This window comes from Podarcis bocagei, assembly GCF_964188305.1.
Source record: "Podarcis bocagei genome assembly, chromosome: 4".
In the NCBI taxonomy this organism is placed as follows: Eukaryota; Metazoa; Chordata; class Lepidosauria; order Squamata; family Lacertidae; genus Podarcis; species Podarcis bocagei.
This window is the reverse complement of record NC_138128.1, coordinates 8563242-8586484: the sequence shown is the minus strand read 5'-3', so window position 1 is coordinate 8586484 and position 23243 is coordinate 8563242. Positions and strand designations below refer to the sequence as shown.

At 45.6% G+C, this 23243-nt stretch overlaps 1 protein-coding gene across 1 annotated transcript in view; it reads left to right on the top strand.

Moving 5' to 3' along the window:
- CHRD (chordin) overlaps positions 1-23243 on the top strand; it is a 48369-nt gene that overhangs the window by 1280 nt on the left and 23846 nt on the right. Inside the window, exons 2-6 of the mRNA XM_081190100.1 lie at positions 3035-3138; positions 6455-6581; positions 13351-13497; positions 19969-20086; positions 22995-23091. Coding sequence (XP_081046226.1) covers positions 3035-3138; positions 6455-6581; positions 13351-13497; positions 19969-20086; positions 22995-23091 — 593 coding nt within the window. The remainder of the gene's footprint in view (positions 1-3034; positions 3139-6454; positions 6582-13350; positions 13498-19968; positions 20087-22994; positions 23092-23243) is intronic.

Genomic DNA, 23243 nt, shown 5'->3' with positions numbered 1-23243 from the left:
GAAATTGGGGAGGCATCACCAGCAAGGTGATCCCTATTGCAAGGCAGCCTAAGCGGTTGTAACAGTCGGTAGAGCTTCAAACTCTCAATCTCAGGGTCCGGTTTGAGCCTCACGTTTGGCAAAAAGATTCCTGCATTGCAGGGGGTTGGACTAGATGACCCTCAGGGTCCCTTCCAACTCTACAATTCTAGGATTCTAACTGAAATGCATATTTATTTTATTGAGCAAGATTTATATATATATCACTTAATCAACAAATCCTGTCCATTAAAATCATTCATTAAAAGTACCAACTGAAAAAACCACATTAACATGAAATATTTCAACATCCAAATTAATCTCCTTATTTATTCATGTACTTCTTCTCGTTCCATTCCTCTCCTGCCTTGGAAATTTATTTATTTATCTCGTTTATTTAGATTTGTATGTTCCTTGAGGCAGGGACCTGCTGTACTGCTTCTTAATATTATAGTTGTTCATCCTCACAACAATCCTGTGAGGTAGGAGAGGCTGAGAGGCAGTCATTGGTCCAAAGTCACCCAGTGAGCGCCGTGGCCAAGGGGGGATTTGAACCCTAGCCCCCCCCAGGTGTGAGTACAGCACTTTAACCACTACACTACACTGTCTTTAATGGTCCTATTAGAGAGCATCTAGTCAACATTTACATAGCAGGTATATAAATTATTAGGTGTTGCCAGAATTTTTGTTGGAGGGGGGCAGGACTTTTTGGGGGCAGAACTGATGTGATTAGTCAGTTAAGTATTTCTATTGTTCTACTTGATCTGGGGGCAGGGAGCTGCCCTCCTTGTCTAAGCCCAGTGCTTTTTTTCTTAAAAAAATGTTTAGGGGTACTCTCATTTTCCTACTCATATTGAAATACTGCCCCTCAATGAGGCCAAACTTAGATTCACAAAATGTTTAGGGGTATGCAGTGGCGTAGCGTGGGTTGTCAGCACCCGGGGCAAGGCAAGTAATTTGCGCCCCCTAACCCGTGGATTTGCGCCCCCTAACCCTAACCCCCAGATATTGCGCCCGGTGCGGCCGGCCCCCCTGCACCCCCCACGCTATGCCACTGGGGGTATGTATACCCCTGCACCCACCCCCGGAAAAAAGCACTGTCTATGCCTTTTATGTAAGTAAAGAACTACTTGGAGGAATCTCTGTGTCGTCTGCTTTGTCAACCCACTACTTAATAATGTCCGTGTTGCAGGTCTGCATAGGCTGCAGGTGGTGGGTTAGGGCACATGGAGGAAGGAATTAGGGTGGATGAGGGTGGACTGGGAACTGCGTGCTTGAGATGTGAAATAGAGAATTTTTGGGAAAGGGGCAATGGTTGGGCCTAGGGCTGAAATCCTGTCCCTGGAAGTGGTGAACCCCATTGAGAATGGGTGGACTTACTTCTGAGTTAAATAGGCATAGGAATCCATTGTTAAGTCCGCTCATTATTAAACACACCCTTTGCAACTGGAAGCTCTGGTTCCTAATTCCAAATTGGGGGTGTCTGATCAGTAATGGGTAAATGTACTCCTGTCCATGCCTGCAGTTGCTCTTTTTTCGTTTAATTTTAAACATCTTTATTATAAGTTCAAAAAGTACCGTACATAATTATATGTGCACTAAACATTTTGAGACACAGAGAAAAGAGAGAAAAAGAAAATAGGAGGAACAGAACCCGTGTAGAAGAGAAAATAAAGAGGGGGGGACCCCCAAAACTATATTTTACAAGGTTGTTATTGTACTACACCAGATCTTAACCTATTACAGTATTTGCAAGAATGGATTCCAAATATCACTGAATATGACCATGGCAAGTCTGCGTTTATACGCAAATTGTTCATATGTTGCGAGTTTGTATAAGTCTTCAAGCCAATAATCATAGAAGGGAGCCACATTTTTATTTTTCCAGCTGATGAATTGGATGGCCGCAGTTGCTCTTTCCTTCATCGCTGCTTTTTTGGCTCTGAGAAGAAGTTTGAAGGTTACGAACTCTGCTGAGTCCTAATTGAACTGGACAGCTCAGTTGGTTAGAGCATGGTGCTCTCCAAGGTTGCAAGTTCAATCCTCGTACGGGACAGCTGCATTGCGGGGGGTTGGACTAGATGACCCATGAGGTCCCTTCCAATTTGACAGTTCTGTGATTCTAAGGAAGCCTTAAGGGCAGGGCTCTGGAGGGCAGGGCAGGTGCTGGAGGTTGCTGGGTGGACCTGGGTGAGTCAGCAGACAGCCTGTGCTTTTAGTGAACTAATTTATTTGGAGGAGGGGGTGCAGGCAGCTGGAAGACCATGTACATTTCCTGCAGACCTGAGGTGAAGAAGGGCCTCAGAAGCTGATGTCAGGGTCCAGGTTGGTTCATATGGAGAGAGGTGGTCCTTGAGGTATTGCGGTCCTTTTATGATGCTGGATGATGATTTTCAGGTCAGTCTTCCTGTGCTGTGCTTGGTTGGTGCACTTATGAACATTTAACATATATCTAAGACCTCAAAATTCCTATCACAGCTTAAATGGGTTCACATGGAGCTGGAAGGTGCAGGCAGGAGGCTTGCAAGGGCCAATTAAAAGCATCTCCAGTTAAAAGGATCAGAAGCAGCAGATTTGGGGCTGGATTCAGATAGCTGCTGCCAGTCAGTGCTCAGCTAAGTGGCCCAGTGGCCTGACTCTGGGATAAGGCTTTTGAAGGTGATGGAGTTATGTGGAACTGGCAAGATTAACAGCAAAGATTAGAGACAGCAGAATTTGAAGTAGGAGCACCAGCGTTATTTATTAAGATAAATAGGTTCGAATGGATGTATTGAATATTATACATGAAATATGCGTCCTTTAAGGGTAAATATGGAAACCATGGAAATGGGGTACGGTAAGTCAATGGACTGTAGTTTAATGGTCTATACCAAATTGATGGTCTATACCAAAATCTGTTGTGTTTTTTTGTGTGCAAAATCAATAAATAGGTGTTTTTAAATAGAGGCAACCTTCATAGAGGCTTTCAGGAGCACTCAAGACTCTTCATCTCTCCCCCCCCCCCAATTTCTTTTAGGCTGCTCTTTCGGTGGCAGATCCTATGCCCTGGAGGACACTTGGCATCCAGACTTGGGCGAGCCTTTTGGCATCATGCACTGTGTGGTCTGCTCTTGCGAGCCAGTAAGTGGTTATTTCCAATTCTTTTCTCTCTCTCTTTTTTCCAGATGTGGGAGGGAGTTGCTGCAGAACCCCCGAGCAGGACTGGGGAACCTTCTCCACTGCGGGGGCCACATTCCCTTCTGAGCAACCTTTCGGGGGGCCACAGAGTACCAGTGGGCGGAGCCAGGGGCCAAAGATGGGCGGAGCTACAATTGGGACTTTCCCCTTGGTGCTGTAGGCTGGTTTCAGCACAAACTCACCTCCCCCCGTCCTCCACCTATGATGATGATAATAATAATTTTATTATTTATACCCCGCCCATCTGGCTGGGTATCCCCAGCCACTCAGGGCAGCTTACAGTACATATAAAAAATATTGAAACATCAGACATTAAAAACATTCCAATAGAGGGCTGCCCCCACTCCCTGGACCGCTACACCTCTGCTTGCAACCCATCGAAGGTATAGTTCTGCCTGTCTGATTATTCCTCCTTAAGTCTCACTGTTGCCCTTTTAATTTAATTTTATTTTAATTTTTAAAAATAAACATTATTTACAATTCAACAATAACAAAGGAAAAAACCACAGTAGTTGCTACATCAAGTCATTTCAATTAACCAATTTTAACAATATATAAATAGTAATAGAAAAATTACATAACATCACTTTTAACTTACTGAACTTTTCATATTACACTTTTATCTCTTTTGTCTCTTTCTTAACATATCAAAAAGAGAAAGGCCAAGAAAGGAGGCACAAAAAAGAAAAGAGAAGAGGAAGAAGAAGAGGGGAGAGGGGGAAGGGGAAAAAGGGGAAAGGGAAAACAAAACAAAACAAAACAAACACATTTGGCTTCTGATTAGACTCATTGTATTATTATTTCTACAATTTTTTCACACACAGTTCCAAGTTATTGTATTTCTTTCTTTGTTTTCATCAGATATCAAAAAACATTGTATTTGTTGCCCTTTTAGCAGGGAGGAAACTTGGTACCGTGGTAGCTCTGGTTGTTGTTTAGTCGTTTAGTGATTTAATTCGTTCCGGAGATCTGTTCTTAACCCGAAACCGTTCTTAACCTGAGGTACCACTTTAGCTAATGGGGCCTCCCGCTGCTGCCGTGCCGCCACTGCGCGATTTCTGTTCTCATCCTGAGGTAAAGTTCTTAACCCAAGGTACTACTTCTGGGTTAGCAGAGTCTGCAACCTGCTGTTTGTAACCCAAGGTGTTTGTCACCCGAGTTACCACTGTATTAGTTGGTTCTGCCTCTCAATGGCTCTGGCGCCACCTGCTGTTGGCCTCCTTGCCTTCCTCCCAGCAAGAACCAGCCGCCGCCACCACTACCTACCCTTGAGCAGAGTCATGTCCCGGAGATAGCCAACTTAAAGACATTGCATGATACCCTGCATTGAACTTGCCTCTTTCCAATCAAGGAACACAGAAAAGCAGAAGGTGGTCTCCTTTGAGAGCAAGCAGCTTTTCCATGCTTTTGGCTGAGTATGGCTCTCTTACCCCCCCCCCCCTTTTCATAGGGTGACAATCTGTGCTTCCGGTTCACACTTTAAAACACCTTCAAAATAAATATCTAAGGTCTGCTTTAGGAACTGGAAGTTCAGGAAACTCTGTTCTCTTCCGTATGACAACATCTACTCAGGCACACAAATACTGTACTGAGTGAGTTCCAAACTAGGTGAGACCACAAGAGAGCCATGACCAGATTATCTCCTGTGGGGTTGTTTTTTCAAAAAAAGAAAGAAATTAAAGGTAGATACATTTGAAACAAACCATCTCCCCTCTCTGCATACACACAGCTGCGTTTACCCTGTTTGGGGCAGGGGGGGAAAGCCGGGAAGAGCTCATCCCAGACCTCCCACCTTCATTACTCCCCAAGAGAGGCTCAAAAGTGCATTTAGTCACTCATTTTTAATGTAATGTAGAAAACTGCTTTCTTTTTCTTTCTGTCACACAGGCACATAAATCTCTTAATCACTTCAAGGTATGTGTAGGAGCCTTGCCTCAGGCCTCTTCTATTGATTCTAAACAGTTTTTAACCTTGTGTTTTACACTGCTGTGACGTGCCATAAAGTCACACCTTCTGGCGAAGGACAGGTTATTAATAACAATAAGGATGCTAATTAATGCTAACTCCAGTGATCAGAGAGCTGGGATTTCAGAGTGGGGTTCTGGCTTGCAATTCTGTCATTTGCATGTCTTTTTTGGACAAGGCCCTCACCTAATTCCCCATCAGCTGCAAAACAGGAAATTATAGTGTCCTGCAAAATGCAGATAGTCACACACACACACACACTTCAGCTTGTTTATCTATTGGTCTATTTGTTGATTGTTTTCTTTTCAGATTGTATTAAATTATAGTGTTGCTCTTTGATGATATTTTGCATAAGTTGCCTCGTGCTTCCCCCCCCCCTTTTTTAAAAAAGTGGGGGTGCAAACAAATTCATAAATAACAGGGAGGCTGGGAAAGCAGATCTCATAAACACCGCACTTGCAGGTGCCCTTTATTGAGGAAGTGCCTGTACTTTTGGACACGGTCACATTATTTCCCTTCCGCAATAGCTCAAAATGCTCTGGCACGTCCTTTCCTGCACGATACGCTCCAAGACAATTTCCTGAAGTAAATCTGCCGTCGCTGTTTGTCCCGGCTGCAGGGAGAGGGCAGTGCAGGGGCACAGGATTCACCTTGGAGAGGCAAGCAGACGGACTGCCTTTGCCCTGTGGTCTGCCCTAGATAGTACAGTGGTACCTCGGGTTACATGCGCTCCAGGTTACATACGCTTCAGGTTACAGACTCCGCTAACCCAGAAATAGTACCTCGGGTTAAGAACTTTGCTTCAGGATGAGAACAGAAATCGTGCTTGTTCTTAACCTGAACCACCACTTTAGCTAATGGGGCCTCCTGCTGTTGCTGCGCCACCAGAGCACGATTTCTGTTCTCTTCCTGAAGCAAAGTTCTGCACCTGAAGCACTATTTCTGGGTTAGCGGAGTCTTTAACCTGAAGTGTATGTAACCTGAAGCATATGTAACCCGAGGTACCACTGTACCGTTCCCTGGTCTGAAATTGGAAAGCACCCATAGACAGTAGCATTTTGCTATCAGAACAGCAGTTGCCTTCTGCTGATGGAGCATGCAACTTTCGGAACTTATCTCTGCATCATTAACTTTTTTTTTAAGAGTTAAGTGAGACTTCTCTGGAATCGATTATGAGATATGAGGTGCATATTCTGCAAGGTCCAGCACAGATGTGGAAGCAGAGCTCGCAATGCATAGCAAATGCCTCAGACGCATGTCCTCCATCATCAATATTTTCTCTTTCCCTCCACAGCAGAGGAATCGTCGTGGGAAGCCGACGGGCAAAGTCAGCTGTAAGAACATTAAGCACGACTGCCCCACCCCTCCTTGCAGTGATGCCATCCTGCTGCCAGGACACTGCTGCAAAACCTGTCCAAAGGGTAAGGGTTGATGGTGATGGTGGTGGGTCCTATGTTTTCCGTGGGGCGGAAGGTAAAGTCAGTTGTCTTCATGGATTGTGGGCCTCCCTGACACTAGCCAATCTGGCCTTCTCCCATGGCAGATGAATATTTGGGCGCCCTCATGAAGTGGGGTGTGAATTCGCCTCAATTTCTAAACCACTTGCCTCACAGAGCCCCCTGGCACTCAGGCACCATTTTTCCTGTCCAGCCAGCCAGTTTCGTTGGTCAGAGGAGGGTAGTGAATTGAGCACTGGACCATCACTGGGGAGACCCACCTTGTCCACAAAGCTCACTTGATGACCAGCCCCTATCTCTCAGCCTAACTTTTCTCATAAAATTGGAGAGGGGCAGGGGTATGTTTGCCACCCTGACTTGGTAGGCAAAAGCTCAGGATCGAAACATGAAACAAGTAAATAAAGGCAGTCCCCAAGTTTCTTTAGGTTATGCTAATTATATTCAAATCAGCCTAAAAGTGATTCATGAGGACTAGAAACTTCCTCCGTTTTTGGTAGAGAGCAGAAGAGAAAGGGCACTCATAATCTTAAGGACCAACATTATATGATGCAGAGTTTGTGTATGAAACGCTTCGCTGTAACAGCTTGTGCAAGATGCATCCTTTCCAGCCTTCGCTGGCAGCAGTTTGAGGACGCACCCTCAAGCCTGTTGCTGCAGGCGACTTCCATTTGAAAAGCTACTGTTTTCACGGAGAGGCTTGTGTATCAAATCTCTCAGACTGGAGGTGGAAGGGGAGGATATCCGAAGGAACGGATGCTCCCTGGTTTATTCAGTGTGTTGATTTTGTGCATTGAGCCGAGGCCTGCTTCCCCTGTATAGTCTATTTCCCAGTTTGTTTGGGTCTCTCTGGGCATCTGAGAAGAAGGGAGCTTGTCTGTGATCATAACACCCTGAACAACACACCTGCCCCAGCCAGCTCAGCAGAGTTTGTTCTGGGACGGGAGACTGCTTGGGAACACAAGAGGGTTGTACGTTTCACAGGAGTATGAAGGGTGCAGCCGGGTGGGGGCTTCAATGTTGCAAATGGGCCACCGAGATATTGCAAACAGGTCGTTGGTTTTTTAAAAACTTTTTTTCCTTGGAAACAGTAACTCTGGATTAAATGGGGGTTAAAATGCGATCTGGAATTTCTGGTGACAACAATGTCACAGGGACTGTGCAAGAAAAACCTTACAGGCACGAGGAGCACTGATCCCCACAAATAATAATAATAATATTTTATTTTATTTTATTTTATTTTATTTTATTTTATTTTATTTTATTTTATTTTATTTTATTATTTATACCCCATCCATCTGGCTTTCCCTAGCCACTCTGGGCAACTCCCAGGAGAATAGTAAAAACACGATAAAACATCAAACATTACAAGCTTCCCTAAACAGGGCTGCCTTCAGATGTCTTCTAAAAGTCAGATAGTTGTTTTTCCCTTTGACATCTGATGGGAGGTCGTTCCACAGGGCAGGCACCACTACTGAGAAGGCCCTCTGCCTGGTTCCCTGTAACTTCGCTTCTCGCAGTGAGGCAACCAGCAGAAGACTCTCAGAAGAGGACCTCATTGCCCATCTAGAAGCTCACTGGGTCTTGCTTTTGCTATAACTCTTTTTTTCTTTCCATCCTGGGTGCGAGTTCCAGACCGGCTAGTGGCAGGCAAGCTCCTCCTATCTCAGGTACAAAGCAGAAAATTGGAGATTCCATGATCACCCATGCCTAGCCCCATGAGCCCCAAAGCCCCCTCCCATGCACCTATCTATGCCTATTCTCTCCTTCACCTCCTGCCCACCCCCACCCCCCCAGTTCCACCCCTCACTTACCCCATTTATCAGACACTTCAGCAGGTGGGACTGGGAAATGTGTGGTCGCACTGGTGTCGTTGGGTGACACTCCCATCCTCCTTGCCTGTCAGCTCTGCTGGCTGGGTCTGATGGGAGTTTGTGAGTCCAGCAACATCTGGAGGGGCAACCCACCCCTGAAGTCAGTCAAAGGAAGGGATGGGAGCCGTGCCTCTCTGGAAAACACATTTTTCATAGGATAATAGAACAATTGAATTGTTAAGTTGGGAGGGACCTCCATGGGTCATCTAGCCCAGGCATAGGCAAACTCTCCTCTCCAGATGTTTTGGGACTACAACTCCCATCATCCCTAGCTAACAGGACCATTGGTCAGGGATAATGGGAGTTGTAGTTCCAAAACATCTGGAGGGCCAAGTTTGCCTGCCACTAGCTAGTCTGGAACTTGCACCCAGGATGAAGGGGGGGGAAGAGTTATAGCCAAAGTAAGACCCAGGGAGCTTCTAGATGGGCAATGAGGTTCTCTTCCAAGAGTCTTCTGCTGGTTCCATCACTGCGAGAAGCGAAGTTACAATCCCCTGCAATGCAGGAATCTCAACACAATGTCTCCCATTCAATTTGAAACCATAATGGCCCCTGCTTAGCTTTGCAAACGTGATAGCAGTTTCATTACTGCATTTTGGGTTGTGCTTCTCACCTGGCATTTGAGGTCAGCGTATTTTAAGCCCCGGGAGCTATTTCCCCAAGCCTAGAACTATGAATCTCTGCAAAAAGGCAGTCCCTTGGCAGAGGACGGCTATTGTGTCTCTCCATGCCTTTCTTGGGTGCTCTCTGGTCTGGCCAGTGAATGGACCTTTACTCTTTCTTACCCTGCTGGACTATCCCTCCTCCTCACAAGTAACTTTTCTGCTCAAAGTAGCCCCCCCCCAAAAAAAAAAAATGGCAGAAAGTTCAGGTAGATGTATTTGGGAAATGTGCAAGTTAGTCTGAATGGGTCGGAAATATTGGCTGCTATTCAGAGCCAGGTCTCTCTGTGTGTTTTGCCACCTCAGAAGAGGCAGGATAAGAGGGCCTTGCACAAGGCAGTATCCCAAAACCCACTAGTATCTTTAACAGGATTTTAGGATTCACGGTCAGTTTGCATGGGGAGCTGGCTGCTCCCGAAGCAGCAGAGAGCCTGGAGAGAATTGTGTCACCTCGTCCGTTTCCCGCACTGATGGAAGTCGTCCTGTTGTTGCTCCGTTCCTAAGTGATTTGCACAAACACAATTAACTTTGTCCCAACAAGGATTACATAATAACAGCTTTTGTGCCGATTCTTTCCCAAGTAGCACACAGACAAGCTCTCCTTGCCAAGAAGCCGTTTCCAACTGGGCTGGCTGATTATCACAACCTGCTAAGGGTAGCGGTTAACCCTCTGGCATCATGCCAAGGGCTCTCCGTTGATTTCTATGGGACTTTCTCTGGCTTGAAATCAAAAGGGTTTTTAGATCAGCTGTTGTGCAGATCAGGGTGTAAATGGAAGAAGGGAGCAGGGGACCAGTGCTTGCAAGGACCACAGGTCATATGGGAAACTGGGACCCCCTCTGAGTCAAGGGTCTTTTCTGGATCTGTCAGTCAGTATTAGAAACTGTGCAGCAATGTAAGGGAAGCATAAATTCTCAGAGGGAACAAAGAGATGAACTCTGGACTCAGACAAAATTCCACTGTGCATCTTCCCCAAGGTGAAATTTTCTCTACTAGGTACAGTCATACCTTGGGTTACAGACGCTTCAGGTTGCATTTTTTCGGGTTGTGGACCACCGAAACCCAGAAGTACCGGAACGGGTTACTTCCAGGTTTCGGCGGTCGCACATGTGCATAATCACTAAATCACACTTTGCGCATGTGCAGACGAGCTGCTGCAGGTTGTGGACGTTGCGGCTTGTGAACGTGCATCCTGCACGGATCACATTCGCAACCCGAGCGTCCACTGTATATATCTATACAGTTTTACCTTGGTTTTAAGAACAGTCTGGTTTAAGAACGATTCGGTTTATAAACTCCGCAAAACTGGAAATAGTGTCTGGTTTGAGAACTTTACCTCCGTCTAAGAACAGAAGCCGAACGGTTGAAGGGCACCGGCGGCAGGAGGCCTCATTAGGGAAAGTGCGCCTCGGTTTATGAATGGTTTCGATTTAAGAACAGACTTCCGGAACGGATTAAGTTTGTAAACCAAGGTATCACCGCATCTATATTGGGGTAGGGCATCACATGAATCCCAGTTAGAGTTTGCCATGCATGAGCAATGGGCACACAGAATTGCAGATTTGGAAGGGATCCCTGGGGATCATCAAGTCCAACCCCCCTGCGATATGGAGCTTTGCCACCTGTGGGACAGCTAAAGCCGTGTAGGTCTCATGCATTTACTTATACACAAGGGATTTTCATGCCAGATCCTGGTTTTCTGCAAAAATGTCTCTGTTCATCATAACTACATTCCGCCAGTTTGACTAAAAGAGGCCTCAAGGCTGCTCAGAATTTAAAATCAACGAAGTATTCAGGTGATATTGGAGGGGATTATAAAAAGGGGGGGGGGAATAAATGGTTGCTCATCAGACACTAGTTGTAATGCTTCTCTTTGCTTTTTAGAACTATTCTCCCACTGTAGCAACATGGCATGATACCATACTATGCTCTGACTTCATGACAACACCATGTAGCTGATCAGATTTGGCTACATGGTGATGTAGCAAAGACAGCTCAGAGCGATGGCACAAAACATTACCCTCGCTCTGATTTGGCTTCCCGAAAATACAACATAATCAATCAGATGTGGCAGCGTAGTAATGCCGCAGTGCCAAAGCAGAGGGAAGACAGTGTTTCCTGGCCTCACGCGGGAGTAGCTAAAAAGGAAAGGATGGCTTCAAGTAGCAACAGGGAGGGACATTGCTGCCACTGCCTGAACCTCAACCTGGTGGCACAGAATTGGCAAGCAAAGTGAACAGGGGAGTTTTTAGTAAAACCATTTGACTCCCATGTGGCATAGCTCAGTTACATACACTTCAAGCTCTAGCAATATTAAATGATTTTGCACCTTTCCTACCACTTCCAAGCCTCCCAACAGAATAAACAAGTTGGGCAGGCTTCTCTTGGAAGGGCATTCCAACAAGCAAGGTGCCACCCCGGAAAAAGCCCTGCTTCTAAGAGTCGGAGGAGGAAGCAATTTGAGGCGAAGACTGTGATATGAGGATGGGCAGCACAGGTAATGGAACGGCCCCATTACCTTTTTGACACAGCAAAGTTTCTACAAGTTGATTTTATCACAGGGTGAATATTTCGCTTGTTTGCACGCAAGGGACTCCCGGCGAAAGTGAAGCTTTGTCCCGAGATGGTTAATTGCACAAGGAGTTCTTGCTGTCCTGGTGGCCGAATGATCACTGTGGTCTGGGGACATGCCTCAGCAAACAGTTTACGAAATGACCACCCAGATGCACATTTGAGTAAATAAAAAGCACATTTGGGCAGCATTCATGATCGCATGTGGATGCCATAAATCTTTGCGTTTCTGTCGCAGAGCATCTTAGCTCCCACACCAGCCTTGCTGTGCTCAGAATTAGCAAAATTCCATGAAGACGAGCAAAGTTGGGAGATCCAATTCCTGGGTATTTTGCCAGGGACATTCAAGAAGTAAGCTCCAATTTTCAGTTCTATATCCAAGGCAAAACATGACATGGTGGGACTGCCACGTTTGTTTGTTCATGTCTGCCCTCTTGTTCCTTGGACTGAAATGGGTGGTGATATCTTATGGAACGTGGAAAGGGACATTGTCACTGGGGGGTGTCAAATGCTGCCATTACCCCCACCCCCTTTCAGGTCGTTGTTATAATTTGTATAGGAAAGCATATATAAATAAATGCCGCCAGACTGAGAAAACCTTATTTTGGTTGGGGTGTGTGTGAGAGAGAGAGACACTGCGTTAATGCAAATCCCTAAACTAGGGTAGCTTCCATAGGGCCTTTCAGACACTGTTGGACTACAACTCCCATAATCCCTGACCATTGGGCATGCTGGCCTGGGGCCAATGGGAGCTTGAGTCCAACAAGATCTGAAGGCCCAACACATTTTGGCCAACACCGAGAGATCTGCCTCACCCTATTCTTCTTCTTTTTAAAGTTTTAGACATCCAGGGAAAAACCTGTTTTCTATGCCCAAGCTTTTAACTGAATTGTCATATGTGGGTGGTTTACTTATTTTGTGGCAGCTGGTTTTTGTCTACAACTTTACTTCTGCCCTTACTTATCTTAGTATTTCATGCTGTTTTAATTTTTGTATTGGATTTAACAGTGGAGTGTTTTTATTATTACACTTGATGCTTTGGGAAACGCGCCTGCGTTGAAAAGTGGCCCGTGTGTTTTAGCAATAAATGAAGAGAAATGGAATAAAACTTGCCTCAGGTGACAGATTTTGGGCTCCACAGCTAGTGGCGAATGGCCAGCTGTATCATCTGTTCTTATTATTGCGGTGCTTCAGCATATATGGCAAGCACCATTTTGGCTTATCGTTTTGTTTACCTCAGAGGCCAAAATGTCTTCATCTAGCCCTGAAATTGGGGCACTTTCCTACATGGAGATAATGTAGAGGGGAAATGACATTTAAAGATGGCGAAGGTGGAATTTCCCACAATGCCTCTGGCACCGGGGCACTGTGATAAATTAAAATGGGAGTTAGACCCATCCGCCTGGTGCTGTTTTCAGGTGCTGCTGGATGCTACCAGGTAAGTTTCTCAGGGAGGAGAGGACCCACCAAAGGCTACTTTTCCTACGGCTATCTCGAATTCAGGCCTGGCCCTGACCAGGAGCAAGAAAGGGGAAGGGGGCATTGCAAGATGAATCAAAGCGTGTTTCTGTATTTGTCTACTTTCTGTGATGCCAAAAAATCCTTTGCTTCCTGTCATCCATCATGCAGCCGCTCCCAGCATCCCAGAGAAGAGACCTGAGCCGCTGTTTGACAACTTTGAGTACTTTCAGGATAAGGAAGATGACTTACATAGGAATTACAATGACCGCGCCTACCTAAGTTCTGAGGATTTGGTCCGAGATGACAGCCGCATAGGTATGGTCTAGGTGGGGTGGGTGGGGATGGAACACAGAAACCAACTTTCTGATTTTCTTTCTTTCTTTTTAAAAAAACAGCGACCAGGTTTCTAGTCCTCATGTCTGCAGGTGTGTCTGAATGCAGTGGAAGCTGGTGCTCTAGGGCTAATGGGACGCAGCCCTCCCAAGAATATTGTCAAGCAAAAAAGAAAGAAAAGAAATTGCCCCCCAAATATCAAAGCCACATACTCAGTCCCACTTTTGTTTGAAGTCAGGGACACTCTGCAAACATTCGTATCAATCTATCGTCCTATGGAAAATCAGACCTTTGCAGCACTCAGCCGAGAAGCCATGTGGCAGATTGGACTGCACTTCAAGGCAGCCCCGCTATGAAGGCTTCTACTCCCATCTGTAGTTCGGAGTCTCACCAGCATCCATGGTATGGCCTTGTGGGGCTGCCTTGGAGTCCAAACATGCTCAGAGCTGTATCCTAGAACCACGCCTAAAACTCAAAGCACCTTCTTTGTAGCTAGCCAGAAGGAGGGTGTAGTTGCTAGTTTGAGCAGCGCGTTTTTAATTACCGTATTTTTCGCTCTATAAGACGCACCAGACCACAAGACGCACCTAGCTTTTGGAGGAGGAAAACAAGAAAAAAAATATTCTGAATCTCAGAAGCCAGAACAGCAAGAGGGATCACTGCGCAGTGAAAGCAGCAATCCCTCTTGCTGTTCTGGCTTCTGGGATAGCTGCGCAGCCTGCATTCGCTCCATAAGATGCACACACATTTCCCTTACTTTTTAGGAGGGAAAAAGTGAATCTTTTAGAGCAAAAAATACGGTATTATTAATGCTCCTTAAAAGGGAGAAATGGTGGAGAGAGTGTGCATCTTTCTATGCTATCCTTTTTAATTTTGCTTTATTTTGCAGTTTGTTTTTGTGAACTGGGGAGGAGGATCGGGAGAAGAAATGGTTCCCACATTTGTTTTGTTGGAACTGTAGGGCTTTTGTGTGTGTCTGGGTTTCAGGGAAGTATGGAGATTTTGCATTCCTTTTCCCCCTCAAGGCTTTAAAAAGGTTTTAGTTTGTTTGGCTATTGTGAGAAGTTGGACTAGAATGGCCTTTGGTCTTCTACAGTGGTGATTATACGATGTACTATTTAGACAAACAATACCTGTGGAATCACCTCTTGCATGCAAAAGGAAGCTCCTCATTGGTGAGGCAGATGCACTCTGTGCATGCTTGTGCCATTTATTTCTTTAGTTCCTAATCAGATCTCCTCTGCTCAAGTCCATGAGAGGAGACTTTGGCTTGCAAGGAAGAGCTGGTGGTGCTAACAGTTAAACCCTTATTCTACTCATCCCAGGTCAGCTGAGTAGAATATTCTCTGCATGTTTTCCTTTTCACGCTGCCAGTTGTCTTCATACTTTTGAGCATGCCAGAGATTGTGCACACACCACTTTAAAAATTCTCTTCTCTGTCACTGGTTCATTGTGGGGTGTTGGGTATTCTGGTATCCTTTCAATGAAAGGAGTAGCCAGCTAGCCATGACTTACAGCACAAATGAATCAATAATCAGGTAGCACTTCAGAATGTTTTCTTGCATAATTTTTTTAATGGATTGCCAAGAAGCGTCTGATGAAGTGCACTGTAGCCTGAAAAAGCCTATGCCACAATGAATTTGCAAGTTCTTTAACGTGCAAGTACTGTTCATTTTTCTTGTTTGGCTAAAGTTGCACTATGGTCTACTTTACAGGGTTGTTGTGAGGTTGAGAAGATTGCAAAATACTTTGGCAAACTTAAAATGCTGTTACAAAAAAGCAGGATGGTGCAGGGGGTGGTTTAAATGCAATATGGGATCATAGATTGCACCCTGTCTGTGCACCACACCCAGGCGAGCTGGTCCTACCCAGACAACGACACGCTGGACTTTCCAAGGACCTACATGTAAAGTCCAATGTCTGCAGGCCTTAATATCCTGATGGTGTACCAGGTTCATTTTTCTTTGATTGCCCGGTTAGGCTTTTTCCATGATTCAAAAGCTGCAGGCAGGAGAGAGAGAGAGAGAGAGAGAGAGAGAGAGAGAGAGAGAAAGAATTAATTTTGCTTGTTCCTTATTTATCAGTGTTGCATGTATGACTATTCCACCTTCCCTTCAAGGAGCTCACGGTGGCATAATTCACGAGTCATGTTTTCTCCGTGTTATCCTAACAGCAACCCAGTGAGGCAGTGGTGGAGGAAGCCAGGGATAGGGCGAGCCACTCATAGGGGTGGCGCAAGCCGTCTATGGGGCAGGGCCTCCAGAATCTGCCTGCCTCCTCCCACTCAGCCGCCCTACAGCTGGGGGGGAGGCAGCGGGCAGGCCGTTTGGGCAGCACGGAGCCTGTGCGCGCCCAAGCCACTGCTTCTTTACCAGGGGAGATGCATGGTTCGGATGCGCTGCAGGCCCCGCGGTGAATGCCGCCTGGCGTTTTGTCACCCCCCTCAGTGGTGACACCCGGGGCAGCCCACACCCACCGCACCCCCCTTCCTCTGCCCCTGCTGTGAGGTAGGTTAGGTTGAGAGACTGGCCCGAGGTCACGCAGTCAGCTTCATGGCTGATTTTTAACCCTATGCTCCCAAGTCAGAGTCCATTTAATAGCTCTCCACCTTACTTCACGTTCTGGAAATGATATAGAATCCCTGGCGCTTACTTCTGAGTCATGTACAGCTTCTTGGGCACAAACGTCCACACTACAAATTGTGACAACAGGGATTCCTTCTGAATCAGGATAAAGCACTTTTCATTTTTTATTTTTTAAAAAATATTTATTAAGATTTTACACAAAACATACAAAACATAAGTTGTTTTTTTAAAAAAGTTAAAAATAATTAAACCAACTATTACACATACAAAAAAGAAAAAAGAAAAAAGAACAAGAGCTAATAAGAAAGTTACCAAAAAAGAAACCTAAAAAACCGGTAGTTGAAAAAATAAAAAAGAAGAGAAAAAAGGAAGAAGAATATCTTAAAAAGAAATAATCCATTTTTCAATATCTTTAAGTTCATTTGCTTATTTCCTTGAGCTCCTCACACCTCCCCTTTTCTATTCCCGTTTACAAAGTCCTTTCAGCAAATCCTTACCCTCTTTCATTTATCTTTACTCTATAATCTTAACCTATTATAACTATATATTTTCATCCAAATAACTATCTATATTTACATATTCTGGGATAAAGCACTTTTCAGTTCAGTTAGGTGCTGTTTGTAAAATTGCAATGGTCAGGTGTCCACAGAATATTTGCAAAGGAGGATGGGGAGGAAACCAGGACAACTTGACCACACTCCTGTGACATCTCATTGGCCACACACTCATGACCTCCTAGCAGCTCTAGCTACCACCACTTGCATGACTGTGGGAAGCATTGGCTAAAATCTGGGAAGACGGAGGAGTTTGTCTGAATCACATTTTTAGACGTTAGTGGTGGGCTTCACTGCCTTGCTTAGCAGCTTGCCCCTCCCATAACAGTGCAAGATTGAGATTTGGTTTCTGCAAATTAAAATTATGCAAACTTGCTCAGATTCTCCAGTTGATTCAGGTAGTAGAATCCAATTTTTGCTGTCACAGAATTTGGACAACCTGGACACTTTTAAAAATAAAAATAAAAATTGTGACACTGATTCCATGCAGCCCTCCTAATATCTTGAGCTGGTATGTGCTGCACCAGGCAGACACCCAAGTAGGGATGTGGGGAGTAAATCAATCCATTTGCATTTAAAGGCAAACTTCTCTATTTCTCACTTTCCAACATAGTACCCAAACTGAAACACAGCCACCCTTCAAAACTCACATTTCTCTGAATTTTGCAGTGCAGTTTCATTGGCAAAGGTTGCATTAAAATGCATATATTTGTGAAAACAACGTAGAAGAATGCATCATTTTAAGAATAATTGCATTGTAGAAATATGTACGTTAGCCAAAACTGCATTAAAATGTGTATATTGCAATAAATTCACACAAGAATTCCGATGAATTTTCAGGAGAACTTTTTTTTTAGCACAAATTTGACATGGAAATACAAGAAGCAAATTTAAGATTGGAAAAATGAGAAACAGAGGCAACCTAAAAGCAACAGATTTGCCCGTTCCTTTACCCCTGTTAAATGCAAACTCGGACCTTGGTAAATAAGGACTCAAGGTAGCTGCGGCAGAAGTAAAGGAAGTGAGGGATTGGAATTTGGATATTTTGCGAATCCTGAGGTGGCGCAGTTTAGGCCTCCTTCAACCTTGCGTCATAAGAACACGTTGCGACCATCCCAATGATTCACTAGTCCAGCATCCTACTATAGCCCTCTCCTCCATGCATTTGTCCCATCCTCTTTTAAAGCCACCTAAGTCAGTGCCCGGGATGCAGGTGGCGCTGTGGGTTAAACCACAGAGCCTAGGACTTGCTGATCAGAAGGCTGGCAGTTCGAATCCCCATGAGAGGGGGAGCTTCTGTTGTTCAGTCCCAGCTCCTGCCAACCTAGCAGTTCGAAAGCACGTCAAAGTGCAAGTAGATAAATAGGTATTGCTCCGGCGGGAAGGTAAACAGCATTTCCGTGCGCTGCTCTGGTTCGCCAGAAGCGGCTTAGTCATGCTGGCCACATGACCCGGAAGCTGTCTGCGAACAAACGCCGGCTCCCTCAGCCAATAGAGCGAGATGAGCGCCGCAACCCCAGAGTCGTCTGCAACTGGACCTAACGGTCAGGGGTGCCTTTACCTTTACCTTTAAGTCGGTGCCCACCACTTCTCTATTAAAGAGAATTTCTATGGATTTCTTCTACCACTGTGTCCATGTTAACTTCTACCCTGAAACATTCCCACCTCAGGCTTTGGAAATCTGCTAGAATGTCAAGTGAACAATACATTGTTAGCTCTGCTTGACATGTAACTCCTATGCTGCTTTGTACTCAAAGACATTTTAACCGTTGTCTCTTGATAACAGTGTTGTGGGATTTGTTTGTGTAATTCAGCAACAAATCATCATCATCATTATCATCATCATCATCATCATCATCTAAGGGAGCCAGTGTGGTGTAGTGGTTAAGAGTGGTGGACTCGTAATCTGGTGAACGGGGTTCGCTTCCCCGCTCTTCCACATGCAGCTGCTGGGTGACCTTGGGCCAGTCACACTTCTCTGAAGTCTCTCAGCCCCACTCACCTCACAGAGTGTTTGTTGTGGGGGAGGAAGGGAAAGGAGAATGTTAGCCGCTTTGAGACTCCTTCGGGTAGTGATAAAGCGGGATATCAAATCCAAACTCTTCTTCCTCCTCCTGAGGGAGGGAGTTCTGCAGATTAACAATGTGTTGTAGGAAGAAGTCTTTTCTTTGATATGTCTCGAATCTTCCAGCATTGCGCTTCATTGGCTGTCCATGAGTTCTGCCATTTTGAGAGACCCAATTTTATACAGTTCTGTCATGCCTTCCGTTACTCGTTTTTTCCGCAATCCTCCAATGCAACAGCCTTTCCTCATTGGGAAGTTGCTCCTTTCCCTTGATTATTTGGGTTCCCCATTTCTGAACCTTGTCAGGTAGTTCACTCTTTGAAGCAGATAGATAGAGGGTGGTTGGGGGGGGGTTGGGGGGGTGGCCATTACTGTTGTTTTTTGCAGAATGCTGAAGTTAATATAATAACAACAGAGGCTTTTTGGAGGACAGTAATAAATATGATTAATGGCATTTTCCAAATAAATATACAATTGGGACCAATACTATCCTTATTGAATTATGTAAAATTCTTCCCCTAGCTAGACAGGACAGCGTCGCTTTTGTATATAATTAGAAATGCAATGATGTTATAATTGAGTAAACAAAGGGATTTTTTTAAAATTTAAGCAATCATACTGCAGAACAGAATTAACTTTTGGAATCGGTTTATGTTTACAGCGTTTACACGGTTCCTTGAAAATATACATGGTGCTTTTGTAAACGGGGACATGGGATCCAACACAGTAGAAATGAACCTAGCACTTGTGAATTTATAAAACCTACAAAGGACAGATCTGTAAAGTGAGTTTACTAGGTCAGTTTATAAATGTGGTTAGGAATAAATTTATCAGTTTTGAAAATGCAATCGCCGATGTTTAGAGTTTTAATACTTTCAGTATGAGTAAGCATGGTTTTTGTATGTGTGCATGCTTATGTCATCATTTATTGAACTTGCATTTAAAAAAAGATACAGTGGAGGCATTAATCACATATAAATGTAGAACTGTAGACTTCGAAATATATATATCTCTAGTTGCAGATAGGTAGCCGTGTTGGTCTGCCATAGTCAAAATAAAAAAATTCCTTCCAGTAGCACCTTAAAGACCAACTAAGTTAGTTCTTGGTATGAGCTTTCATGTGCATGCACACGTCTTCAGATACACCTTCAGATTCTTCAGATATATTTTATATATCTCTAGTTCTTCAGGCTTCCTGGATCACTTGCAATGTATGCAGAATCACAGGCAGTTCCCTTTTGCTCCTCAGATTTTGTGTCCTTGCTAACCAGCGGCTCAGAGACCCAGACGCCCGTGTCCAGTGCTGTGGCAAAAGCCAGGTTCACTCTTGTGCGTTCTCACCTCCTCTTCTCAATCAACTATGAGAGGTGAGTGACACCCAGCCTGATGTTCAGGATGGGGAGAAGCATGTAGCAGAGGTGGACTTGGGTGATTTTGGGAAATGTGGTGCCCTGAGTGAGGCCAAAATTTGGCACCTCCAATTGTTCCATCTAGCAGTTGTCCCTTGGATCACGAACACCTTGGTACTTGGACGTTTTGCCTCCCAAGCACCGCAAACCCGGAAGTGAATGTTCCGGCTTGCAAACGTTCTTTGGAACCTGAATGTCTGACGGGGCTTTCGATTGGTGCAGGAGCTTCCTGCAGCCAAGTGGAAGCTGCGCTTTGGTTTCCGAACGTTTTGGAAGTTGGAAGGACTTCCAGAACGGATCCCATTTGACTTCCAAGGTTTGACTGTATCATTTACACTGAGTGGCAGCAGCTCTCCAGGGTTTCAGAAGAGACCATTTCCAGCTTATTTGGCTGTGATTCACCCCTTGCGCACATGCACACATGCAGTTGCTGCAGCAATAAAACTGTGAGCACATTTATGCAGGTTCTGGTATGGTTTTAAGCTGGATGGGAGACCGAGATTCCTGCATTGCAGGGGGTTCATAGAATCACAGAATTGGAAGGGACCTCAGGGGTCATCTAGTCCAACCCCCTGCAATGCAGGAATCTCAGCTAGAGCATCCATGACAGATGGCCATCCAACCTCTGCTTAAAAACCTCCAAGGAAGGAGAGTCCACCACCTCTTGTGGGAGTCTGCTCCACTGCTGAAGAGCTCTTACAGTCAGAAAGTTTTTCTGAATGTTTAGTCGGAATATCCTTTCTTGTAACTTGAAGCCAGACTGTCTCACCAGAGTGGTGCATGCTCGAGTTATCTCCCGCTTGGACTACTGCAACGTGCTCTATGTGGGGCTACCTTTGAAGGTGACCTGGAAACTGCAATTAATCCAGAATGTGGCAGCTAACCTGGTGACTGGGATCGGCCGCCGGGACCACATAACACCAGTCCTGAGAGATCTCATTGGCTCCCAGTATGTTTCCGAGCACAATTCAAAGTGTTGGTGCTGACCTTTAAAGCCCTAAACGGCCTCGGTCCAGTATACCTGAAGGAGCATCTCCACCCCCATCATTCAGCCGGGACACTGAGATCCAGTGCCGAGGGCCTTCTGGCAGTTCCCTCATTGCGAGAAGTGAGGTTACAGGGAACCAGACAGAGGGCCTTCTCAGTAGTGGTGCCTGCCCTGTGGAACACCCTCCCTTCAGATGTGAAGGAAATAAGCAGCTATCTTATCTATAAAAGACATCTGAAGGCAGCCCTGTTTAGGGAAGTTTTTAATATTTAATGCTGTATTGTTTTTAACACTCGATTGGGAGCCGCCCAGAGTGGCTGGGGAAACTCAGCCAGATGGGCAGGGTATAAATAATAAATTATTATTATTATTTTATTATTGGTTTGGCAAGATGACCCTCAGGGTCCCTTCCAACTTGATAATTCTATGATTCTATAATGCCCAGGGTGAGAAAATAGCATGGCAAGCCTTGTGCCTAAAACGGAAAGGGGTGATATAAAGCCCTTTCTTGGGGTTCACACACCAGCTGCCCTGCTCCCCATCTCTCTCTCCGCCCGGACTTCTCTGTTTCATCGGCTTCATAGCACATCTTGCTGACAGGCAGCTGGTGTTCCTCTGATATCATTACGAAACAGCTGAACAGGCATGGGTGAATCCCAGCTTGGAATTTCTCTGTATCCGTCCCAGGCAGAAAGTCTCCTCCCCGTCACGGTGGTTATTATTTTTTATTAAAAACAAACTTTTGGGGGAAAGGCTCCAGTAAACAAGTTCAGCGTCCACATGTTGCCGAGGCCCCAGCTGCCTCTCCTCGCTTGCTCAAGGCTGGGGTCAGCAGGGGTCTTTCTGCCTTCTGCCTGGGGCTTGGCTCCGGGGAGCAGCAATCAATCAGTCTCTCCCGATTGTTAAATCCTCCTTCTGCCTGCTCCGGGAGAGAGCTGCGGCCAGCCTCTCTGCTGTGGTGGTCCCTCCTCTTTTTCCAGGCCGTTGCATAGCCGAGCGGTGACTAATTTCAAAATGCATCCACAAATCCCCCCAAAACAGTCTCAAAGGCTGTCGTTATTCTTTTTTAAGCAGGGCCAAGGAGAGTTGCATTTCTCAAGCTGCGTAAGGGAGAGAGGCTAGCCTCTGGAGGGGCACCATCTATCCTCCTGCAGGGGGTTCATTGGGAAAAACCTGGGGGTCTGCAACTGTGGTTCCTTGCTTGCTGACGGCAAGCATAAATCTCCTTTTGGACGTTGTATCTCAGTGACTCCTCTATAGCTCGGTGGCAGAGGATGTGCTTTCAATGCAGAAAGCCCACAGGCTAAGTCCCTGCAATCTCGGGGTGGCGTGGGGTGAACCACACAATGCAGATAGCAGCACTGAGAAGGACCTTCCTCTGCCTGAGACCCTGAGTAGCCTAGGGTGGCCGTGCAGGCTAGAGATGATGGGAGCTGGAAGGAATCCCCCAGGTCATCTAGTCCAACCCCTTGGAATGCAGGAATCACAGCTAAAGAATCCCCTACAGAGGGGCCATCTGAACTCCAAGGAAAGAGAGCCCACCACCTTCTGAGACCCAGTAAAGCTGTTCCTGGGCCTTTCTGCATCCTTGGAAAAGTACAAAATGAAGAGATAACCAAATACGCAGTATGGCAATGCAGACTTTGAACGCTTTTAGGCAAGGTGATGTTGCCACACTACCAAATGATAGCAGTAGCAGTCTGGGGACACTTTTAGCATGCAAAATCCATTGGCATTTTGAAGGCTGTTTAAAGAAGCTGGCGGAGCACTCTGGAGCTAAGTCAGGTTGGTGGCACCGGCCTAACCTATTCCTTCTGTTCAGTGTTTTCTGTTCTGGTTGCAACCTCAAACCCACAGCCTCTGCCTCTTCTTCTGCAGGCTGGGCCAGCCGAGCCGAGTCCGTTTCACAGACGCCGGTGGGACTGTCCTCTTTGAGCATCCTGTGCAAAAGGGCCCCTCCCCCCAGGATAACATGGTGAGTGACCCATTGAGGTCATCATCCCAATTATTCTACTCCCCTGTGGGCTTTGAAGCACTATGTTGCTGAAACAGCAAGGCATGTTGCTGTAGAGCAGCCTTTCTCAACCTGTGGGTCCCCAGATGTTGTTGAACTACAACTCCCATCAC